General features: G+C 35.2%; 1 protein-coding gene across 1 annotated transcript in view; it reads left to right on the top strand.

Moving 5' to 3' along the window:
- CNTLN (centlein) overlaps positions 1-26,073 on the top strand; it is a 230,655-nt gene that overhangs the window by 165,724 nt on the left and 38,858 nt on the right. The window contains exons 14-17 of the mRNA XM_054177772.1: positions 1,181-1,701; positions 4,043-4,217; positions 5,720-5,813; positions 6,416-6,639. Coding sequence (XP_054033747.1) covers positions 1,181-1,701; positions 4,043-4,217; positions 5,720-5,813; positions 6,416-6,639 — 1,014 coding nt within the window. The remainder of the gene's footprint in view (positions 1-1,180; positions 1,702-4,042; positions 4,218-5,719; positions 5,814-6,415; positions 6,640-26,073) is intronic.

Below are 26,073 nucleotides of genomic sequence, written 5' to 3'. Positions count from 1 at the left end.
TAAATTATTCCACAGGTTTTAGAAAAAAAATTAATGTGTTTAGAAGACGTCCGTTCAGAAAACATATAGCATTTATTGAGAAATACTATGGTTTCAGTATTTTCAGCACCACAAGTCTTGACATTTCACACTGCTACAAAGTGGTGAATTTGGCTAATATTTCACAAGGATAGCAGCTAGATTTGGCCATGTACATTCTACTATAGCTCCTTGAAAAACAGTCATTTCTACCCACATCCACAAAAATCTAGATCACTTGGTATTCGTCCTAGTGAAAGAGTGGTGATGGAGCTTGTACAAAACTAACCAAAAGTATTTCTCAAGAATGACTAAGGGGTTATTAAGCACAAAACTCATTCTGACAGCCTTTGCAAGGTTCTGGAAAAAAATTTACAGACTAAATGTTTGTTTTAGTATCTGCTAAAATTAAAACTGCTTCTTCCTTATTTCTGGAAGATGTAGAGTTTGGTTGTAACTTTGAGCAAAACATTATGGAAGAACATTGAGAATCAGTTTATTGTTAATGGCCTTGAGTTTGTGTAAGCCTCAGGGGACTTTGCAAACAAAGCATATGCATCATATGTAGATGGAGTTCTTCAAACTATACAAGAATCTTGTAAAGTGGCTTCATTGCAATCAGATAAATTTTCCCTTTCTGTGAATAAAAAATAGATTTCAACCTTCATGTTCTTTAGGTGCTGAGCTTTTGGTGTCACTAACAGTGTTATCAAGTTTTTTGAAAGATCAAATTAAGATTTAATTTCTTTACAACACTTGAAAGAACTTGTTGCTTTAGATAGCCAGTGCAAAATTGTGTTTCAAAGTAATTTTCCTTCTGAAAATGTTTTTGTCATTTCAATTAGTATGTATAAACCAAATCAGTAATGAGCTCAAGATGCATCAGGAAGGTTCATTAGCATATTTAAACTTCTGTGTCACTTTGCATGGAATTTTAACTTCTTTTACCATCTGCCCTTTGTTCAACAGCTGTATTATTGCACCTAAAATGTTTTCATCTGCACTACGTTGGAATTATTTTTAAATTAAGGACTATAGATTGCTTTTGTCCTTGCGCTTAATGTAATAGTTCTCTAATATAATAAATATGTTTGAAAACATGCTTTTTTTTTTTCTGCTGCATAGAGTGAAATACTATGAATGATAAAATTGCTTTTGTTAGGTACAACAACTGGAAGGAAGATTCAGAGCTATTGAAGGGGAATTGAAGAAACAGAAAGAAGTAAATAAAGACTTAGTGAAGGAGAAAAATTATTTGAAAGCATCTTTAAAAGTGCAACAGGAAGATGCAGGCACAAGAGAAAGAGAGCTGGAAACTCTGCTTAAGAAGATTTTTGAAATGAAAAAAGACAAAGCTGAACTTCAGGTAATGATTGATAAGCAGGAAAACGAAGCTGCCTCTTTGAAGAAGCAAGTGGCAGAAGCTAACAGGTTGAGAAATGAAAATGAAGATTTGCTGAGTCAAGTGCAGGAGCTCAAGTGTTTGCTGGATGAAGCCAAAGCAGTGGCAACCTCTGGGCAATGTAATTGCAAGATAACAGGCACCATGGTTAATTTAAAAACAGCTGAGAAAAAGAGCTCTTTGGGACATCATGGAGCTTTTCTCAAACCGTCCATCAAGGTTATGAGTAATATATTTGAGAACTTCAGTAAGGACGGCTGGGAAGATGTGAGTGAAAGCAGGTACGTCTCTCATTAACTTAGCCCTGTAGAGGGGACACTGTGCATATGTAAAGTACCAGCAAATGGAGATTGAATTTCAACTACTGTTGATTTGGTATTCAAAAAAAATACTGTCAGATCCTTTGAAATATCTTGGGAGGCCTTGTTCTGAGCTTATTGACTGAAATTTGCATGCAAAATTAGCCACAACTGCATGAGTATTTGAATAGGTGCCAGGAAACCCGAAAGAAGGAAATGCTTGATTTCTTCCAGTGATGCTATTTTCATGCAGTCATGAGGCTTGAAATTGACAGTTTGGCAGGTTGATTTAATTTGCTGGCCCTCTGCATATTCACCACTGACAGCTAAGGATTCCCAGGCAAGCCTACTAAGTCGGTTTAGTTATCTTGTGACATGCCGACCCGGGAGGAGAAACACTTTTTCCCCTTAATTTAGTTAGATAAATTTTGAATGACCCATTTCAGCTTGCTAGCAGATGTCTACAAGCTGTTTAACATCCTTTAAATTAAGAACCATCCACACTAATTATTTCATGTATGTTTTGTGCACAGTCATTGTGCTAACTTTAATTGAATGATAGTTAAAAATCAGTTCTTTAAAGGTAATTGTTACTGCAAAGTCCCAGTCATGAGTCACAAGGCCCTCAGAAAACTGTACTGGCAAGCTTCATAAACATTTAGAATTTTTCTGTCTGCTTCCATTGGTCTGCACATGTTTGAGGTGGCAGCAGTAAGCCACCAGGTAAATGGATATCACACCTTTGCCTTTCAATACTTTGTCCTAAGAGACATGCAAAGAAATTTCTCAAGCCTGTATTTACCCCAAACATAGAGAAGATGACGAAAGCATAAAGAAAATAGAATTGTGCCAGTAGGCTTCATGTTGGCTTAATATGTTACGTGGAGCAAATCAACAGTGGCAAATGATGCCCTTCTGCTGCTTCTCCCCATGTAAAATGGGGGGCAGCTAATGCAGCATCTTTAAAGAGAAAAGAAATTAAGAACTATCTGATCTGTCAGTTTGTTTCTTTGCTTAATATTGCAGGTCTGAGTTTATAGAGAAAGTACTTGATTTTCTGTTGTAATTACTAAGCTTTTTTTTTTATTTAATTGTGCTTTAAGAAGAAAGCTGAGCAAACAAATTGTCATTGCAACTTGAATTTGAAGTGGAGGGTAATTGTATGGATTCAGTTGTGGGTAGCCATAAATACAGTTTTAGATAACTGTACAAGTATTGGGTTCAGTAATTCTTGTAGAATAGTGAATATTTTTGAAGGAGATAGTTCCAGGTGACATTCCCAGCAAGTTAGGGAAATACCCTCATTTAGTTCCCTCATCTTATGCTTAATAAATAGTTCTTTATCACTAGATGCTGTCTTTGAGTTTCTAGATTCAGGCCTTACATTTTCTAAATAGGACATTCGTTGAAAGCATTGAGGTGAGGGACAATGTGTACATAGCTAGAAATGGCTTTGTTGTTTTTTTTAGGTAAGTGGTCTCCTTCTCTTAAACCATTGATTTTTGTGGTGGTACAACTTAATTTGAACTCAATTAGACCTTTTAAAATATCCTGGTTTAAAAAGTAACAAATTAAAATTACCATATGTTACGGGATTCTTTCACAGATATGTTTGTATAAAAACTGATAAATACCCACTGATGGCATAGCTGATATATCCAAGACCACGTTTTAAGTAGAATCTCACTGAATGTCCAAAAATATATTATAATCTGGTGCAAGGCCATCAAAAACTGGAAATAAAGAGCACATTGAATGAGTGAAGCTTTAAGGAAACACATGAAGTAGAATGAAGGTTTCAAGTCCCATTTCATTGCATGGCAGGCAATCTGAGTAGAAGGACTACCAAACTTACAGAATTTTAAAACACTCCAAAGAGCTTCTGGGAAGAGTCTTCAGTGAAATGTGATTTCTGAACTTGGCTCGGTCAAGACTATAAATAAAGCTCAATTGAAAACAAAAAAAAAAAAAGTTATTGAGTGAAGTATTGTGTATTTGTTGTATATCTTTTTGAGCCATTCACATAGTAGCAGTACTATCAAGTCGTTTTTCATGTGTGTCACTTGTAAACTGTTACAAAAGGTGTCCTTTAATAAGCAATTGTGGTCTCACATCTCCACTTGTAGTGTAAGATTCTGTTTGACATAGTATCACTTAAGACAGTTTTGAGATTTCTTCTTTAGCGTATCTGTAAACATCTGTTGGATAAGTCTAGTCGGTGTTCTTTGGATTTTATAATAACTTCTCTTCATTCTTGCATGTATTGCTTCGAAGCTTTAACATTTAGCTTTATCTTGCTTGTTGCCTCAATGTGCTCTTTTAGTGACTCCGAAACACCGACTTCTGAAAGTTTGGAAAATGTGATTATGAAGACAGTGCAAAACATTGATCCACAGCCAGATGGAAGTAAACAACTCAGAAAAAAGCAAATACAAGATAGTCAAAATCCCTGCAATATTGTTCATTTAGAAGGGAAAACCCCGAAGCACAATAAAAAGGTAGATAATATAACTTGTTTTGTTCTCCTATGGAGAGTGTTGAAGTTTAATAGTGTTATCACTGCTGTTCTCCTTAATTAATTTGACTCTTGTAAACTGGAAAGAAAATCTGCTTCAGGTATTCATGGGGTACTTCCATTATATTTTCAAGTGTTTTCTGAACAATTAGTCTGCAAAAGTATTAGGAGGGGATGTCAGGAGTGTAAAACGTGATTAAAAAAATATAAAGTTGCTATATGCTAGTCCTGCTGCTTGAGAGCCCAGACAAAGAATGCTGCAGACATCCCATTAAACTCTTATCTGAATCAGAAAAGTCATACAGAACAAGATGATCTAACCCATAAACATGTCTTTAGTATTCCTAGGATCCTGATTCCTGATTATGATAGGGACTTAGTACTGGTTTCCATTGTTGTCTTTGAGACATGAAATAAAACAATTAATAGACTGCTCAAAGGAAACAGATCTGCAAGAGCTTGACCTCCTTTGTTTTCTTTTGCTTTGGTTTTAGTCTGAAAAGTTGTCATTTACATGTATTTTATTCTAGCATATCCTATTTCCCTGTTCTTCAAATTGTATGGTGATTGTACAAACCTGGAATTCATAGCTGAGCTATCCTAAAATATCAGTAATTTTTTTTCTGTGCAATTAACAGGTAATGTGCTGCTATTTACTCTTAAATGTGATGAAGAGCTATTTTAGTTACGAGTATTTCCAGAGATGTATTTCATGATATCACATGGAAATTGCAAACTGAAGACTTCAAAAATTGATTGAATGTTGTAGAATGAAAATATTTCCAAAATACACTGAGCATTTAAGAGCACGAGGAAAATAGTATTTTGATTTTGGTATAAGCAATGCTTCTGGCCATTTTCATTGTGCATGTTGCTAGCAGCATTCTTCTTTAGCCTCTCCTTCTGTCCTTGAAAATTTGACAGGTTCTGTAAATAGCTGATTTTTCAAATCAGATAATTAAAAAGCATGAAACTGACTTTTGCTAAACCCTGTACAAACACAGGGATTGTATTTGCACATTGATATATATTCATGCATCTTTCAGTTTCAGTTCAGTGTCTAATCACATAACCCTCCTCTTGAACTAATAAGACTACTATCATTTCTATGGTCATTTAAATAACTTGAAGAATAGGACGCTGTAAACTTCCAAGTAATACATACCATCTGTTTTTTCCCTACAAGTAGATTAAAATAAAAAATAATGTACTAATTAACAGACCCTCATTTTTCTCTGGGACTCCTTGGAATGGATTATGATTTACCTGTAACAATTACTTATTTCTTCTACATTTGATGGGAAAGACAGAAATCTGTATAGTCGTTGCTGGCTGATGTGGTAAGAATGATTTTCATTGAAAATTCATTAGCATTTCTTATATCATTTGAAATATTTTGGGGTTTTTTCAATTCAAACTGGAAACTTTGGAGCATTGTGGTTGGAGTGCCTTAATGCTAGTTCTGTGCTTTTATGCTTTATTTAGGGCCATTCACAGAATAAAGACCTGGAAAAGTTACATTCAAAGAGAAGGAAAATCTGCTGTCTTGTAACATCTTATCCATCAATTCCCACCAAAGGTAGGAAGATTATGTATTTTTGGCAACTTCATAAGTAAGATAGATGAAGCATTTCTGCCTGATATTCCAAAACCTCTTCAATAGTACACAAGCCCATTTAGGTGCTGTTGCAGGATTTGCTTGTTTAAATTTGTATGACTGTATTTTTAGAGATTTAACTCTTTAAAATAAAGTGAAATTATTGTGTAAAAAGTGACCATTAAACAGCATCTTTTCACACAGTTTACTAAGTCACACCTGTTGAATCTACTGACTGAAGTAAGACTTTTCATTATGTGTTTGCCCATGTAGCCAATGAAAGAAAATGGACCTTTAGAAACCCCACAGTGATCTGTTAGCAAGGCACTGAAACTTTCATTTCTGATAATACCAATCAGAAACTTCAGCCACATGTAACTTCCAAGTCCTTGTTGAGTTTGCACTGTTTGCAATTCCAAAAAAAAAGAACAAAGCACTTACAGTTTAGCAGAATTAATTTACTAGTTTCCATACTGATAAATATTTTAGAGGTTAGAATGATGTTTTGAAAGGCTAATGAAAAATCAGATAACATTTTATTTATGAAAATCTGTCAGTTTAGTAACATGCCATTTCATTTTTAGTGAACAGAACAAAAAGGAGAAATATAATTATCCAGAAACGAGGCTACTGTCTTACTCTGCTGCAAGAAAGAATTAAGTCATTGCAGCAGCAGATAGCTGTTTTACAGAGTGAGAAAAAGACAGCAATGTCTTCTGTGAAGGGATTTAAGGAAAGCAATGAAAAGCTAACAACTCAGCTACATTTGGCTGATCAGAGTCTTCAAACAAGCAATCTGACAGTAGAGGTAAAGTACTTTTTATTATAGTGTCTTACAATGTTCAGCTTAATTCTGTTGTAATTATGCCAAATTTAGATAATGTTGATAAATTTATGATCAAGATTTGTGATCACAATTATCAAATGTTGTATATTAGTGTGTGTGATGGTTTAACCCACCAGCATTAACAAAAACTAGGCTCAACTCAGTTGGGGAAAAGCAAATGGAGCTGTATTTGCAAGCAAAACTACATTCTACAATGGAATGCAATGAATATGTACAAATATACAGTATTTACAATATTATACAGGTATTTACAGGAAGAAAATGGCATGGAACCCCTTTGAATGGGGGAAGAACTGCCCCGCTTTCCCCACTAACCTCCCTCCCCCTTTTCCTCTGTTTAATTAGAAGAAAACAGAAAAGAGATGTTAGAGAGAGTTCAGTTAGCTCAAAGTGTCATTAGAAGTCAGTATGCTTTTCTCAAAGTTAGCTGATGAGGGTCTCCCAGCGAAGCAGAGCAGCATGCCAGGAGCCAGCAGAGAGAGAATGGAATGAAGTGGGATGTGAGATATTGCTAGGGGTACACCTCACATCTGACCAATGAAATTAATTTAGAATAATCCTTTGTTTTCCTTTTTACACCCAACTGTGGATTTGTTTACATTTCTCCACTTTTCTGCTTAAAAATCTTCAGCTAAGTCTTATAGGCATAGTCTAAAATTGTCACAGTGTGCTTTATATGAGATTCTGAAGCAGTTGTTATGTAGAAATTATACTGAGGCCTGATTAATCAACCCAATTCATTAGTCCTGAAAAAGAAGTGGTCTTCATGCTGACATTTTACAAGTTGTCAAATGTGTGAGGGAAATTTCACTTTTGGCCTATGGTCTGAGAACATTCCTGAGATTCTGGTCAGTCTACATTAACTGACACCCATTCCTGTCTTTTGAACAGGCAGTTTTTGGAGAAACTGTCTAAGAGTGGAGTGCTCAAGGCAACTGGGTTTTTCTTCCTAAAAGAGTTCAACACAGTTCCATATCTGTTTAATTCCATCTCTCTCTGTTGAGACAGAAAGCCAGAGAACAGGATTTATGAAAATGCAGGCTAGTAAACTATGTGGTTAACAGCCCCTATGATGCCAGCTTTCTTCTCTACTTCAGTCTTCATTCCTACTTAATCCTTTCCCATACTATTTACTGTTTTCTGGTTTTCCCCATTCTCATTTATATATATGTATTTTGTGTTAATCTATATGCAGCTTCTCAGCTGGAATTCTTTTCTCTGTTCATACTGTAGTGATTGGCCTGCCCTTTATAGAGCTGAATCAACAAACACTTTTGCAGTAATTGTCTCCTGTTGGTCACACACATATCCTGCCTCTAGAATTATAGTGCTACAACAGATGGACTTGCTGGAAGGAAGCAGACATTAAAAAAGAAATCAAATCCCCTCCCCCTCAAACTTCTCTGCATTTTTGTCTTTGCACAGAAGGCAGATGCAGTATCAGGAGCAGCACTTTTCACTTTCTTAGGGCTGGGGAGCTGCTAATTTCTCGTGAAGGGAAAACCTCATTTCTTTTACTAGTTTTACATAGTTCTTTCTCTACATATATGTAATGAATTCTTCAAAAGAGTTTGCAAGTTCATCAGAACCAATGAAGATCTGTCTGTCTCAAAAACAGTATCATAATGTAAATTTTCATGGCAAGTAGAAAATTCAGAGAGTTACATGTGTAATTTAAGATAAATGTTCTGCTTGCTTTGACATCTGCATGATTTGCCTTAGGTATCCCTAGAACAGCAATGTGAGAAATAAAAAAAAAAAGAGCCATTATCAGGAAAGATGTCTTTTTAAAAAGGCAAAATTTCTGTCAAGGTAAGTGCTGCTGTAATGTAAAAAACTGACCAAGAGCAAAATAGCATAAGCTTAAAATCAAACTGGTTTTCGTCCACTCCATTTTATCTGGAATTTCTGTGTCTCTGTACGTGTTTGGTTTTTTATTTGTTGGTTTGGTTTGAGGGGTTTTTCAAGAAAAATGGTCACCAGACTATTTAAAGGGTGGTGCATTCTAAGCAAAAATAAATAAATGGTGTTGCAGGTACTGAAGGAAAAATCTTTATTAGGCATGCATATTTTTTTCCTTCTCAGCAAACAATTCAAATTCCCTTTCTTAGAGCTAATTACTCTTCAGGTGCCATACTAGTGCTACCAAGTGGGAAATTTAAAGAAGAGGCTTGGGCTACTTGCCAAGTGAAAATTAAGGAGGTAAAGGACCTACTTCACTGCAGGATGCATGCATGTTTTAGAGAGAGCCATGATTCAGATAGATCAAACGGTTGTAAAGTACAACCATGTGGGGATTATTTGTGTTCTTTATAAGATACTACCTAGAAGAGAAGTATTAAGATATTGCAAGAGATTTTATTTTTCACTAGCAAGATGTCTGTTAGTGTTTATTTTCAAATTTTTGCTTCTCATTAGCTTTTAGAATTTTCTTGCAGAGGCAGAAGGTAAAAAATAAGCAAACAAACAATGAAAAACTAAAAGATTGCAACAATCTCTGGATATAGGTTGCATCTTGAATACTTCAAGAGTGTCAGAATGACTAATACCCAAACAGAAGCTTCCATATGTCATCATAAAATTCTGAGTAATCTTTTATAAACAGTAAACTTACAATGCTGGGCTGGGCTAAGGCAAGTATAACATTCTAGAAACTGTAAGCATTAACGTTGTGACTTGGATGAGATGCCACGTTGCCTGAATTTAGCTAAGAAAATAAATCCATTAGCAGACAAGAGCAGATGTTTGTGCAGTCAGTCCTTCATTAGAATCCCCAAAGAATCTAGTGCTGGAAGATCAAATCTTGATTTAAGATTTAAATATTCCAGATGTTCATTTTGCAAAAGATTTTACAGTCCGTGCAACATAAGGACTGTCTGGCATCTGTTGATTTTCAGAATGTATGTACATGTACCGTTTTCTGTATTTATTTTGAAGATCCACGCAGACATACATATATCTTCTTGTAGGGGTTCATTATGCTGAATTCAATTTTTTTTGTTTGTTTGTTTGTTTGGGGTTTTCTTGTTTGGCCTTTTAAACTCTTTGCAGTAGATTTCTTGCTTTGTTTTATTTCTTTAAAAACAATTCTTTGCATATTTCTGCAAAAATGGTGATAAAGTAGCTGCACATGTAAAAATCAAAGCTTGCATTCTCCAAGGATTCAAAGCAACACTGAATCAAGATTGTCTGTACAGAAGTACAGTAGTTACATTTCACTATCAGTGTACAGAAATCATAGCTGGGGCTGATACTTAATATAGAAATGAGAGATATAGCATTTCCTTAGTTTCCTGAAAAAAATATCTGAAAGGAATTGTTTGAAAAATGTAGGAAATATTTTTTTCTAAGATTTATTACCCGCTTTCCTCATTTTAAGTGACTGATAAGTTTTATGCAGTAACTCTGATTCTTATTGCAAAAGTTTACACGAAGTATATTGAATTAGAAAATCACAAGGAGTTTAAGTCATTAGTACGTAGGCTACTCAGAAGTCCACTGCTCAAAAGTATGTTATGATCTTTTGTATCACTTCATCTCATTGTTTCTTGGGTGATGTTACAAGAAAAACTACATTTATTAATGGAATGCATTAGGCATTTGTAAAGGATTTGTGTAAGACTGCTTCAGCCAGACACGTGTGTCAAAAAATGGGAACAAACCGACCAGTCAAATGCTGACAGATCTTTTGCAGAGGGTAACTTGGACCTTTAAGTAAAGTTTTTGAGGCACATTCCTACAGATCTGAAACTATATGTTTTTGCTGAATTTAGAAGAAAAGGAGCTTGACGTAGGATTGTTTTATTTTTTTCTGATAGAAAACTTTATTTTAGCTATCCTGTTTTAAATTTTCTGTGAATTTTAAGGGAACATTTTTCCCCTGACCTTACACTGTGCTTTTTTTTAAAAAAAAAACACTTTTGGCAAGCGAGTTGTGTATCTAGTGGATTATCTGAAGCACAGAAATGTATGAGCATGAAAAGCAAAAAATGCCTAGAGAACGTTTTTATTCTTTAAAGTTTGTGGCTTTCTCTACATGTTCTGTTGAATAGCTTTTGCTACTCAGTCTGCCATAGAACAGCTCAGATTTCAGAGCTGCATCTACAAATTCAGCACTGCAACATCATTCTTCTTATGGTGCTCGAATGTGAGTGAACCAGTAAATTTAGCATTATCCAATTACACTGAAACAAGAAACTGAGAATTAATTTAGATGCATTGTGAATTTTTTAATTTATTATTTACAAAATATTTCACTTTGTCTCTGGTTTTCAAAGGTGTATTGTTCTTTGCATAACAATTTTTGTATGTCTGTGGTTTCCTTAAAGTAAATTCTAGGAATAAGGGTGAAATAATAAACTGAATGCTGACTATAATTATTCTGCCGTAAGCTAAAACTGCTTTTGGAACTCCCTCACTTTTTTTCATTACAGCAAATGTGCAACTGTTTTGACAGTTTTTGAAGGTAGCTTTTTTCCTAACATTGTTCAGTTAGAAATTGTTATAGATACATCCTTTTTTTTTCTCCCAGAACACATTTCCACATGCTCTGGTTTTATCTTGTTGACTCCTTTTTAATGGAAATACTCCAGGGCATTTGTGCAATTTTTAAAGAAAGTTCATATGAAAGCTTCTGCATTTGGTGTCACCTTTTCTAAATTAAATGCTTGGATCTTTTTGCTCAAGTAGTATGACATTATATTTTTTCATTATGTATATCACATAATACCAATAATACCTTCAGAATATCTGAATGATAAAATTGTATGAAACATTTTAGGGGAGTTACAATTTTGGAAGAGTTTAAGTTAAGCATCAATGGCAATTTTTACAGATAATCTGTGCAAGAAATTATTATTCCATCAGTAGGATATGAAGGAATTCTGACTTTGAAAAATAGAAGCAGTATAAAATGTAAAAAAAAAAAAAAAAAAAAAAAAAAAAAAAAAAAAAAAAAGTGAAAACAGAACTGCTGTAATGACCTCATATTTTAATCAATAATCAATCTAATAAGAACTCCATTTGTTTCTGCATTGTTGAGAAGCTGTACTGTTCTTACAGGGCACAGTCTGGAATATCTTACTTGTATCCATCTGAAATATACCCTATTTAACACTTTTGCCAGATTCAGTACAAAATCCTTTCTGCAACTGTTGAACTTCAGTGGAGTGTAATGAAACAAAAATTCTAGGAAGCTATTTAGGAAATGTCTGTTCCCAAAAACATCAGGGTAAATGTAGTATGTCCCCCTATTCCTTCTTCAGAATCATATAGATTATTCTTTCCTAACTACTTTGAATACAAGTAGTCTTGGTTAATTTGCAAAACCTATAATCCTTGGGCACAGTATGAAAAACAAGAAGTAAAGAGTTTCTCAAAAATGTTTAAAAAAGAAGTAAAGAGTTTCTCAAAAATATTTAAAACATCAAACCAGACAATTTTCTGTTCTGCTTTTTCTTAAAATGTTTAAGAAATAAAAAGGTAAACCAGAAGGAATAAAACTATAATAAAGCAGGATGTAACTCCTGATCTTTTCGCACTTTGCAAATGCAGTCTAAGGTAACAGAGTTGTATATAAGATTTGAACTAAGGTGCCAGTATGAGACTGAAATATTCTCAAAATTTAGTATGATATGAATTCTGTGATTTTCCTTCTGAGGTCACACTGCTGTTATCATTGTATATGCATGCCTTGAAGAGACATTTTTGCAGACACAGTAGATAATTAAACCCCCAAAATACCCCCATATGTCTGTGTATTCCTGAGAGAAAGCCATTCTTCCTGGACTCACCATGGTGTTCCAGACATGAACAGCGGCATTTTCTGTAGGTAGGAAAAGTTAACTGTTATGTATTTGAAACTTAAATGTTATGAAATTTAAGTTCCGTTTCTGGGCCATACCTGTAATTTTGTAAGGCTTTGAATTGTCAGTATTGAGAAAAATAGATTCTGCTATATTGTAGTTTTATTAGAGCTTTGCTGAGCCTAATAAATTTAAAATGAGGCTATGATGTCACACTTTCAAAGCTGGAAACAGAGACAGAAAGTGTTCTGTGACTGTGAGACTAGAAATCACCTCACTAGTGACTGGCTAGCAGCCAGTCACTAGTGGTGTCCCCCAGGAATCAGTGATGGGCCCCATTCTGTTTAATATCTTTATCAATGACCTGGACGAGGGGATTCAGTCCATCATCAGTAAGTTTGCAGATGGCACCAAGCTGGGGGCATCTGTTGATCTGTTGATCTGTTGATCTGTTAACAGTTGATCTGTTAGAGGGCAGGAGAGCTCTGCAGAGGGACCTTGACAGGCTGGATAGATGGGCAGAGTCCAGTGGCATGAGATTGAACACATCCAAGTGCAGGGTTCTAGACATTTGCCACAACAACCCCATGCAGTGCTAGAGCCTGGGGTCAGAGTGGCTGGAGAGTGGCCAGGCAGAGAGGGACCTGGGAGTACTGGTTGATAGCAGGCTGAACATGAGCCAGCAGTGTGCCCAGGTGGCCAAGAAGGCCAATGGCATCCTGGCCTGTGTCAGGAACAGTGTGGCCAGCAGGAGCAGGGAGGTCATTCCACCCCTGTACACTGCACTGGTTAGGCCACACCTTGAGTCCTGTGTCCAGTTCTGGCTCCCTCAGTTTAGGAAAGATGTTGACTCGCTGGAACGTGTCCAGAGAAGGGCACCAAAGCTGGTGAGGGGTTTGGAGCACAAGCCCTATGAGGAGAGGCTGAGTGAGCTGGGGTTGCTTAGCCTGGAGAAGAGGAGGCTCACGGCAGACCTTCTTGCTGTCTACAACTACCTGAAGGGAGGTTGTAGCCAGGTGGGGGCTGGTCTCTTTTCCCAGGTCACCAGCACCAGAACAGTCGGACACAGTCTCAAGCTGTGCCAGGGGATGTTTAGTCTGGATGTTAGGAAGAAGTTCTTCATAGAAAGAGTGACTGGCCATTGGAATGGTCTGCCCAGGGAGGTGGTGGGGTCACCATCACTGGAGGTCTTTAGGAAGTGATTGGTGCCATGGTTTTGTTAATTAGATAATGTCAGTTAGGTTGGACTCAATGATCTCAAAGGTTTCTTCCAATCTGGTTAATTCTATAATCTATAATCTCTTCCAAGTCATAGCTGACAGTTCTGCCTGGAATGGAGCATGACCAGCTGGTTAAATGTTTGTTCAAACTTTTTGGTTACTAAGTAGGGAGATTTCTATACAACTTTTTCTGTTTGGTAAACTACTGATTCAGCATTACTGCTGATATAAAACAGTTCTCAAATTTCTATTTTCCCCTCTGTCAGAGAAGTTGACTTGGAAATAACATGAGCAATTGCCAAACGGTAAACATGAAAGTAACTGCCCTTTAAAAATGCATCTACTCCAAAATTTTTTATTATTTATTTTTATAGTTTGCTGCATTGAAAACTTAGAGCATCCTAAACTCAGTTTTGTTAACAGAACTGCATTGTAAAATATATTTGTCATGAAACTGCACTGTCATTACAAAACAAAAATAAAGCAAAATACCTTTTACATTTATATTGATCTCTGAAGAAAAATTACAATAGACCTGTTGAATTATTGATGAACAACAATTGAAGTACATTGCACGTAGGAAATGAGTCTCATTCATAAATTAAAGAGAACAGTTGGCATGAACTAGAACTATGAGAGCTGTATTATATTGCTGTCAAAATGAAATAACTTGGTGATAGGTAAATTCTAGAAAAATATATCATGAAGAAAAAATGGCTGTGGTGGTTTGAAACACAATGGCATAGACCTCACAGAAATACTCATAGAAATACTTACAAACACTACCATTTATATTGCTGTACCATGTAGAAATCTAAAAAGTAAACTTCTATATTAAAAGAAACAACCTCTAACCCAAGGATTCTTGTCCTGTTACAAAGAGAGATAGTACATATATGTATATGCATCTCTGTGTTGTTTATATCTGTAATACTTGTACATATATTACAGTAAATGCTGTAAGATGTCATCCTGCAGTTTTTACTTCCTGGATTTCATGTGATACGTAGTTTATTTTTCTTTGTCTTCCCTGTGATTTGATCAAACTTTCCTTGTGCATTGAATCTTACCTTATTATTAGACAAAAAGTAGAACTTTTTGTCTACTTTTTGTCTCCTACTACAAAAAGTAGGAGGGTTTTTTACCCTAGAAATTTCCTAATTAAGGTACTATTAGAGACCTGGAAAAGCTCAACAAATACCGTCATGATAGTGTTTCCTTTTGTGTTCACATTAATTTCTTCTTCGAATTCAGTGTGACCTGCTCATTTACCTGTAGCTAAGCATAGAGCTAACTGGGTTCTTGAACCTTGTCTGTTATGTAAAATTCTGTGGATAATATGTTTTATGGTTTTGTCAGCTAATACTTACTCATCCTCAACTCTCACAAAAAAAAAAAAAATTCCATTAATTTGAGAACAATTATTCATATATTGACAAGAGACTACACTTCAGCTCAGACAGTCTGATTGTCATAGAAAATCAGTTTGGGTTGCAATTGGATCAGTACTCTAAGGCTTATTCACTGGAGTGATCCATGAATTATTCATTACTAGTAACTAGCAGTATTAACTATGAAAGTGATTTACTAACCACTCTGTGCATGTGCATATTTCCACTGAATTCAATAAAATTTCAAGACCTCCTGGGTATGATGGTAAAAATAAGTTTTATTAGCTCTAGTCTTGAATATAGACCTCTGTATGGTGAGAGGTTCTTTAGTGTTTTGAACTTGCAAGGAAGAAATCACCATAGAGGATGTAGCTGCATAATTTTTTTAATATTGTATGATTTAGTATTCTGATAGACTATGCAATAACACCTCTGTGTGCCATTCTGTGTATCTACTACTAAAATGCAAGAAATAGACATCTTGGGTTTCTATCAGACTTCTATCCTGCATTGGAAATTTGAATTCTCTCCCCTTGTTTGCAATTGTCTGTTTCATGATTGAGTTTCACTTAACAGCATCTCTTTTCTGTCTTTTCTGGCCAAGGCAAAGTTTTTCCTGATTATGTTCTTATGAAGAGTTTTCAAAAGTCATGAGGAATTTTAGGAAATAATTTTGCATTCCTTTATATTTAAACATTGAGCTGATTCTCCAGCACTCTCCTAATGCATCCTTATACCTTTCTTCCCTTGGCTCCTGTCCTAATCTATTACATCAGTTTCCCTATTTGTAAAGTTAGGGAACATAAGATTGGTGGGGCAGGATGCTCAGTATGGTTCGCAGGGTAGATGACGGTAATGGGTGAATCAGTATGGGAGGTGCTTTTATTCCTTATTTGAGGAGTTTGATTTGTTAAGAAATTGAAGAAGCAGAGTTGTGGGATTGCAAAAATGGTTCTATGACCTGAAAGTATCTAGGAGTCTTATAAGCACATCCACTCATTTTTGTTGTGTACCCCTGTGCAACAGTGATTACTTGTATTAAAATATATGTATGAGATAAAATTCCAAAATGTGTCTTCATCATGACTGGTTTGAGTTAGTGTTTGGTTTGGAGCTAAGCACTGACACATGGAACACAGTATAGATGCAATGTCTCAGTTCATGCCTTAAGGTTAAATGGGTGCATGTAAGTACCACTTAATCATTTTCACTAGCTCAGAATCTCACATACCATGAAATTAATTTTTCAGTTGATACCTCATATGAACGATAACAATTTTTTCCCCAAGATAATGGTTTGCACCTTACATATGTATTCTATTTGGATACACTATAAAATTTATAAAAGTCTTTTTGCTCTTTGCTTTAGAGGTAAAATCATCCAATCGTTTTGTAAATAAAGATCCAAGCCAGTGCAGCAAGGTATGCTCAGTCATTGACAGCTATCCAAAGCTTTTAATCATCCACCAGAGGCTGGTTGAAAAGTAAAGATCATTATGACCTCATAGTGCTTTTAATGAGGAAATTATTACATCATAGTGAAAACCAATACATTGCTCAAGTTCTTGTTGAACAATGCTGAATGGTTGTCTCCTGGGACTCAGAAAATCTGAAGGAAAATGAGCATCCTAGGCAATAAGTGAAGCACGAGCTCCCATTGCCATTTTGAAAAACACTAGTGCAGTCCTTGAATATATAAACTAGAGGTTATACAGTAGGGCAGAGAGAATGTATTCCTTCACTTGGCATGGCTTGACTGGTCATAGAATATTTCTAGCTCTAATAACCAGAATCCAAGAAAGAGACCAATGAAAATAAAAAACATTTGAGGTTTTCAGAGAGAAGACTGAAAGGTTACTCAAGTGTAAGTATCTAAGGAAAACAAATTTCCTTGTAAAGTCTTCAGTCATCTAGCAAACAAAGATTGAAAAAATATTCAAGGACACAGAACGGAAACATGATAAACTCATACCAGATATGGGGTCTGTAATTTTTGTGCAATTGGAATTAACCATTGACAATTGGAGTCAGAAAAATGGAGCAATATTGGACAATTAATCTAGAAAGGAATAATAGAGAGAAATCCACTGCTTGTGGAAAAAAAGGTAATGAAGTCAAGGGAGTAACCTAAGGTAAATGAATATTCCAGTGTGCAACAAGAAAATTAAAAGAACATCAATCTTTAGCAGAAGAAATGTAAAGAGAGGGAAAAGTAGCTTTTGTGGTGTAATGTACACTGAATTCAGGATCGCATTGGTCTGGTACAGCCATTCAGAGTTGCTTATTGCAGAGCTGAGAAGACTAAAAGTCTTTAATTTAGGTAGTGCATGGCATGGTAAGGAAAGCTCAGAATAGAAAAAGATAACCATTTTATATTCTTTCATATTCTTTTGTCTACCTGTAGGGTTGAGCATAACAAAGCAGGTTTTTTAGTGAGATAATAGTGACATCTTCAAAAGAGTATGGTTTTCATTTTAAATGGGGGAGTAGAGACAGATGAGTAGCTTTTTGAGTCAAAATCTGGGTAAAGGACTCAAATTGAAATATATTGCTGAAGTCTTGGCTTCTGAAGAATAAAAATACTTGCTTTTCAAAGTATTGCTTGCAACAGAAACTTTGGCAGAAAAAAAAACTCACAAACCAAATTTACTGTAAGAAACAAATGAAAGAAAGGCATTCTGGCACATAGTAATTTCAAATCTACTGATCAAATTGTCAAAAATCAACCTTCAGGTACTTGAAAATACAAACTTTTCAAGTTCTGTCACTAGAAAATAAAGTTCTGATAATCATGAGCAAACCTTAGGAGGCAAATTTCTATTTTTCCCTTTGGAAGGCCTGTATTGAGGCATGAAGCAACAGGTAGTATACAAGTAATTAAAGCCGCAAGATCACTACTTGAGTGGTTTCCCTGAAGAAAAGTTTTGTGGTGTTCTGTGGTTTTAATGTACATAATTTTGATAAGAAAGCACTATGTATAACATAGAGTGCATTTTATCACAACGCACTGTCATATGTAGTGTTGTGTATAGTTCAAAAGTTACTTTGAGTTCCATCTTCTAGTGAATTCCACAAAATACTATGAATATTAGATTGATCAGACTGTGGGTTTATTTTTCTGATGAAATTGTAAAATTCTAGCCTCATTTTCATTATTCAGCTGCTGCTTTGTGATATTTGTTCTTTCAATTAAAAGGAGTTATAAATGTCTTTTTATATACAAATACATATTTTCCTATTTACATATACTCACTGTGTGTCGCTAGACTTGTCTTTACTCTGGCAGCTTTTGTAGTACACATCCTCTGTAGGATATTCAGTTTATCTATGTCCGATCCTCAAGGGTCATGGCTTTTGCCAGATGAAGCACTTTTGATTTTGAATCTGATGAAACACTGTGCTATTATTGATCTGTGCATGACACAGCCTTTCTCTCTACTGGCAGAGTGTAGCAACATTTATCCAGGAATTTGTGAAATGTCACTTGGATCATGTTTGTAAGGTAAACTGTGCAAAAGCTGGGATCCAAGCTGAGAATCCGTGAGGAATTGGACTTGACTTTCTTACTTGTTTGTCCTTTCTTCTAGGTCAAGTGATATTTCTTAAAACACTGTCTGTGTTTTGTATTAGATATTGAAGAAAGTATGATTACCACAAGAAACATCCCATATGATCTTGTCATATCATTGTTTTACTCATTTCTTATGGTCACTTGGGAGAACTGTATTTTAACTCAGTGAAAATGATCTAAACATTGTAAGTCTACAAGGTCTGTCTTTGTAATAGAATGACAGTCCCTGTAGAGCTCCAAATAGGAAACTCATCTTCTACAGAATTTAACTTTTCTTGCTTCACTTTGCTTTTAGGGATATGTGGCAATACACATCTGTCATTAATATCTCAGCAAGCAATAGTGTTCAGAAAGGGTAATTGTTTCTACACATAAACCTGCCAAAGTATTTATATTTACCTGTTCTGTTTCTTTATAAATTATGACTGAAAAGTGCTATGCATTTTTATCAAAAGTATCATATAAAAATAATTAAAACTATAGTAAATAGTAAAAAATATCAAGTTTCAATATACTGTTATCTGTCAGTGGTCAAATGAGACCTTTCCAGACATTTCTTTTAAGTGGTGTTTCAGCAACAGAGTCACTGTTATCTGTAGGTGGATTTTGCACCTCCTCATTAAAAAACAAACAAAAAACCCCTACACTTTTACAGTTTAAAAAAACCCACTCAGAAGAAGTAATTCTTAATTTTACTTTTCTGTTTCTAAATTGATATAAGACTGGCAATTTGAAAGTCATCATGAAGGGAAAACAAATATATTGGCCAACATTTTTCCATTTTAAACATTGAAATCTTTAGGAAAGCCAAATGTCAAAGACTTTACTAAAGTCTGGGTAAACAATAGCCACAGCCTTTCCCTCATTCATTAAGTGGGTCACCTTATCATAGAAGTAGTTCAGGTTTGTCAAGCAGGACCTGTTCTTCTAAAGCCATGCTGTCTGGGCCTGATTTCCTGATTGTTTTGCATGTACTGTGTATTGGCACTCAGGATGATCTGCTCTATAACCTTCACTGGTGCTGGTCTGTAGTTCCCTGCATCCTTCTTCTTGCCCTTCTTGTGGGTGGGTGTCACATTTTCTAACCTCCAGTCACCTGTCACCTCCCTAGTTAGCCAAGACTTCTGATAAATGATGAAAATTGACTTGGTGGGCACTTCTGCCAGCACCTTTAATATCTTTGGTGGGATTCCCATCCAACCCCATAGACTTAATTGGGTCCAAATGGTGTAGCAAGTCACCAACCATTTTCTTGTGGATTACAAGAGCTTCATTTTGTTTCCTGTCTTTTTCTTCCAGCTCAGAGTTGAGTATCCAGAAAACAACTGGTTCTACTACTAAATACTGAGGACTTGACAGTGTTGTTTACAGTTGGACTTGATCTCAAAGGTCATTTCCAACCTAAGTGATTCTATGACTAGCATTATCTCACAAGATTCAGAGGAACTGGAAAAGGATTTATTCTGGTTACTGAACTGGGCTGCCTGTGCACAATTAGCTGCATACTCAAAGGTGTAATGTACACCAAAGAGAAATGTGTGACACTGCCTATTCTCAGTGAAACAAGCAGGAAAGAATGAGGGAAGTACTAAGAGACAGCAGCTGTTAGGACTGGTTCAAACTGGGAAATTAAATTGAAGGGATTAGGCAACTACAATGTTGTCCAAAAACTTTTCATGTATATGAAAATAGTGACTTGCCAAAATGAACCATAGTATTAATGATTATTATGGTAAAGGAGAATTATATTTAATTTTATACTTTAGGCTGGAAACGTGACTTTTACTTGTGATGGTCTGTCTTGTCAGCTATTTCATGTACTGTAGGGTGCACGGTACCCTAAACTGTTCATTTATACCTGCAATTTTAGCAAGGATTCCAATTATAAGTTACATATTCAAGATACTACTATTGGGGTTGGTTTGCAAGAATCCAGCAATGGATTACCACATTAATTTATATGCAGTTCATTGGAATGGTAATATTTAAATGCAATTAATTATTTTGAAAAATACCCACCTCTTTGCTTCCTCCCCACAATGTCTGTCGTCAGCTTCTTCATCCCTCACAGAAGTGGATAGTAACTCAGAATTGGTTAGCAATATGCCTTTATTTTTTTACATAGAAATGTAAATAATACACTAGTATTTGTATAGTATCACCTTTGTGTGACTAGAAAATTTCCAATTTTTTTTCCTTTTTTAAAAAGTTTTTGTTAAGTATTCATATTTTTGTCCTGGCCTATGAGAACATGTAACTTTACCAGGAATGAAATTTTCTAACAGATTGTACTCTTTAAATGCTTTGCACATCATTCTAGATTAAAAAAATCAAAAAAGGTTCTGTGGACACTTTTTTATCTTTTGTTGATGTCTGAAGCAGATACAAATGAGATGTTTGAATAATTGTATAAAATTAAATGCATATACTTTTGTAATTTGGATCTCAATATAGAATAGAATAGAATTAACCAGGTTGGAAAAGACCTTTGAGATCATCAAGTCCAACCTATCATCCAGCACTATCTAATCAACTAAATCATGGCACCAAGCGCCCCATCCAGTCTCTTCCTAAAGAGTGATGGTGACTCCACCACCTCCCTGGGCAGCCCATTCCAATGGCCAATCACTCTTTCTATGAAGAACTTCTACCTAACCTCCAGCCTAAACCTCCCTTGGTGCAACTTGAGACTATGTCCTCTTCTTCTGGTTGCCTGGGAGAAGAGACCAACCCCCAAATATTTTAGCACTTCCTCAAACCTTTCTATCTTTTAGATATGTTTTCTGTAAGTTGACACAAAGTGGTCTTTAACACTTGAAAAGTTGACATTTAAGCAAACAAAAACAATATATAAAGAGGAGTCCAGAGCATGGGATATGGGACAGCTTTCCCCACAAGTATGAAATTCCTGCCCACTTATACTTGAGATGCAGAAGTATTTCAGTAGAAAATGTTTCTCTAAAACATATGGAAATGAGGACAGGTTAAATTAATATTTCACCATTATTTCAACTGTTTTGTGGCTTTCTTGCTTATATATTCTTTCAAAAATAATTTTAATTTTTGAGGCTATAAAGCTGTGTGCTTTGGAAATGAGTGGATAAATTAAAAGAATGTTTAAAAGCAATCTTTAAAATAGCATTTTCATTTTGGTTTCTCTGTATTTTATGTGAGCTTTGCAGAAAACAGATGGAAGCATTATTAATTTTTTCCCCCTATGAGTTTTAGTGCAGCATAGTTGTATGTGTTATCTGAAACATATGAATACTTAGTATTGCTGCTGTTAAATTTGTAATGAGTTGTAGGGTTTGTGAAATTCCCTGACTGGCTCTCATGCAAGTAGTTCATTTGCAGTGCTTAGATGTGTTCAGATTAAGCAGGGGGAATATGGCAAGCACTATCCCTGACCCTAGATGAAAAATTCAAATTTCTAGCCTTATGAGTTTGCCCCAACTCTCATGTTTGATGAAAATCACATAAATATTGTGTAAATACTGCAGTAAAACGTGGCCCTAGCTGTAGAAGATTGCATGGATTCCATGTCTTATATTGAAAATTCTACAGTAAGTGCAATGATGCGGAAATCTTCGGGCAGATTTTACGCATCAGGTGGAAATCTTTGCTTCTATATAGCAATACTTAATGCGCACACTTCTGTTAGGTGTTGGAATACCCAAGTCAGCTTGTCTTTGTTTAAATAATAATGCTGGGTACATGGAAACATTGGTTTGGGACTTAAGCTGCTATTCACAACTGGCTTGACAAAGCGTTTGTGAAATGTCTCTGTTTATATTTTAATTTTTAATTTAATTCTAGTAAAATTTATTTTAATGTGTCATGTTGTGTCTGTGTAAACATTAATACTACAAATAAGTTAAGTATGTGAGATACATTGTAAAATGCTGTAATCTTAAATATTTCTTCTTTTTAAGAAATATGATTTTTTGGTAAGGTATGTAATTTTCACCTGGAAATGTTAAAGCCTTATGGTCAAGGTTCTGCACATCTGTATATTCTGGCAGTTTGCATCTCCAGATTGCAAACTGAATTCCTATAAAAATTAAAAGCACATAGGTATGATCATATAATCAGTAATAATGAAACCATTTACATAAGTAATGTTACATACATAGTTAACAATTCTTAATTTTCCTTTGAAATTTGCAAGGATAAAAGGAGTGCTATGTCATCTTCAGTACAGAAGCAAGATAGCATTATTAATATGTACAGAAATTTAGCACGGGATACAGCAATATTTACTTGTACGTAGTATGAGAAAATGAAAGCTAAAATAGAATTGCTGTAGGTTAAACCCCTTGTCTTTGAACCAGTGTTATCGTTGCACAGATGACATGATTCAGAAGCTTTTTTCCCCCTCATTTTCCATAATTTGTTTGAGAAAAATCATTAGTTGCATGAATGTATAGTTCTGTATTCAGGGTTGTCAGTTTATAACAGCAGATTATTTTCTTTGAGAATTCTTACACCAGTTCTTTTACACATAGATAGATGTGTTCTGGTCTTGCTCTCTTGTACTAGCATGCTTTACAAAAATAGGACAGAAACCAAAATTTAAATGCACATATCCACTCTGGGTTTATTGATTTTATTTTTTATTATTTCATAAGATGTATAAGAAATAAGATATTATTTCAGATTTTGTCATACTAGGCTTTTATAATTCATAGAATAAATTAGCTATGAATTAGTTATAGAATAGCTTAATTAAAGTTAGAAGTAAAACATTTGCTTATGACATGGTATACAGTAAATAGCCCTTTTAGAAGCAGTGATTACTCTGATCAGTCCTAGCATGTGATTAAGATGACATTCAAAGACTTTGATAGGGGTCTTTGTCAGTAATTACAACCATATTGCCAATAAAACCTTAATTTATGTGTGAAAGGGCCATTCTGTAGGTGACAATGTAAACATTGCCTCTATACCGTTGATAAGCTGCAATTGTCTTACAGTAACATTATCAATAGGACAACTATGTTTCTCCTGTAATTAAATACTTCAGAAATATATCTCTTATCTGCATGCTGATATCTGTATTTCTCTGTTGGGAACTAATTCAAACACTTCACGGGAGATTGACATTTTCAGTGCCTTAAACATCCTTAAAAGCTGCTTTGCACATTGCAAACCCATAGTTAGTATGACCTCATAGTAATGTAGCACACCTCAAGTGTCATGCTTGTCTTTACTATGCACATTGGAGCTGTGTTCATCTATACTAGACAACTGCACTTCAAGGAATTTTTTTTTCTTGATAGGCAATTAGCAGTAATTAGGAAGATTCACTTCAGTAAGATGTCAACAAGAGATTGTTTTAAAAAAGTTGAATGTCAGTGGCTTTAGAAGAGGGTTTTTCTTCACTGACACATGGATATGGCATGTGAAACATGAAATGTTAATTTAACTTTTCTGCTTATTATTCATGCACAATATTATTTTGTCATTCAGATGCTACACTGACAGAGTGCAAAGGGTGTTAAAATGGTACTGCTAGAATAAAAAGAGGATTAATCTACCATTGGCCAATTAGCCAAAGGGTACTTAATGGTCTCTAAAGGCTACTGAAGTCTAACAACTAGCTAAAGCGCTGGCAAAAAGTCCTTTATATTACCTTCACTTACTTGACATTTTGTGAAACAGCTGCTGATAACTGCATTTGGGTGAAAAAAAAAATCATAACTCAGTGATGCGGTAGGTTTTACTGAAAAAAAAATAAAATATCTTTTACATTTTAGAACTTTTTCTTGCTTTTTAGATTCCTTGTTTCAGTTTAGGACTAGGATATTAAGTCACAAAATACTTCTGTGTCATTCTTTGTCTTCATGTCTGTAATACTAAGTAATCAATCACTTACTTTCACTGAGGATTTGGAGTTATTTGCCTTTCTCTATAGGATCACACTAAGTATGTAGCACAATTGGCTTCTTAGTCATTTATGTATGTTTTCATGTTTTCAGGTAGCTACATCCCATCTGTATAATTTTGAACCTTTTGTTTTTCCCTGTAACCCATAAGGCAGAGGTTGGTTTTGATTCAAGAGAACAAAACAAGGTCAAGATTAATGGGATCGACTCAATACGGTTTGCCTTGCATATTATAAATACGTTTATCATTAGAACATTTGATAGGATCTGCAAAATCATAGCTAGATCTAGGCCTGCAAATAGGTTTTGCAAAGTTCTTTCATGGTTTATGTGTGCAACAGGTGTTGCTTGTGTATCTTTCATGATTAAGCTACAGCTGTGAGGAAATAGCATTCTGTTTTTAAAAATTCAGATAAGCAGTGTTAGATTTTAAAACAGAACTTGGCACAAAAGCCTTGCATATAGTGAATGTATTTTATTATCTATGGTAGGAAGGTTCCTTAAGGAAAGAAAGAGTAATATTTTAACTTCTGGTTTCTTAACATGCTTCTCTATGCCCATCACAATTTTGGTGTCTGCCAAGATCTTAGGAAAAGAAGCTTCATAGCAAATATGATTTTACACATGTTTATCAGTTATAGTTGAATTACAAAATGGGTAGCAAAATAACTTTATGTCATTGCTTAAAAAGGGTTTCAAGAATATATGATTTATGTCCTATTTTATAATTTTTTCCTATAAATACATTCTATGTAATATATTCTGCAATTGTAAATGTATGAAGTCATGTATAGTAGTCACAATGCAGTATCAGGCACCACCAATAGAAATGCCAGTTGCAGTAAGAGGGTGACAAATATAAACTGAGCTAGAAGCTCCTCACAGGGTTGTTGTGATGCCAAGGAGCAACAGGCCATTTGAGGAGTTTCCTACATTAATCCACTGTGCTTTCCATATAGCTATCTTTCTGATCTGAGGGCTTATGGTAAAAAGCCTTGCTGAGTCACAGAAAGTTTTACACTGATTACACAGAGACTAGTTTGTCCTTTTGTGTACAGAAGAACAGAGTGCCATGGGTATCCCGTGAGCAAGGAGATTAAGATAGATGGATAGTGAATCTATAAACATCTCCTAAGCCAAAACACTCTGGAGGAGATGCAGCAAAGGCCATTCCATTATGGAGGACCAGTGGTAGCATGCCTTTACCAGCCAGCATCTGGTCTAGCTGGTGTCAAAGATTCTGCCTTTCATCCTAGTCACCTCTTTTCCTGGCATAACTCCTTTTTACTCTGTCACTCAGGATTTGTGTGCATGGTAGCACACACAAATAGCCTCTGTGTCTAAAAACAAGAAAAAAAAAAAGAACAAAAGACTTGACCTAAAACTTTCTGAGTGCTGAGGTACAGTGGTTTGATGAACTTGCTTCTTAAGCAAATGCAAGGACTATCTTCTAGGCAGAAATATGTTACAAGGGTAGGGAGGCTGTTTTTCACATCCTGCATAGATTTATGCAGAATTTTCACA

This window comes from Dryobates pubescens, chromosome Z (assembly GCF_014839835.1).
Source record: "Dryobates pubescens isolate bDryPub1 chromosome Z, bDryPub1.pri, whole genome shotgun sequence".
NCBI classification, from domain to species: domain Eukaryota; kingdom Metazoa; phylum Chordata; class Aves; order Piciformes; family Picidae; genus Dryobates; species Dryobates pubescens.
This window is presented reverse-complemented; position numbering and strand designations above follow the sequence as displayed.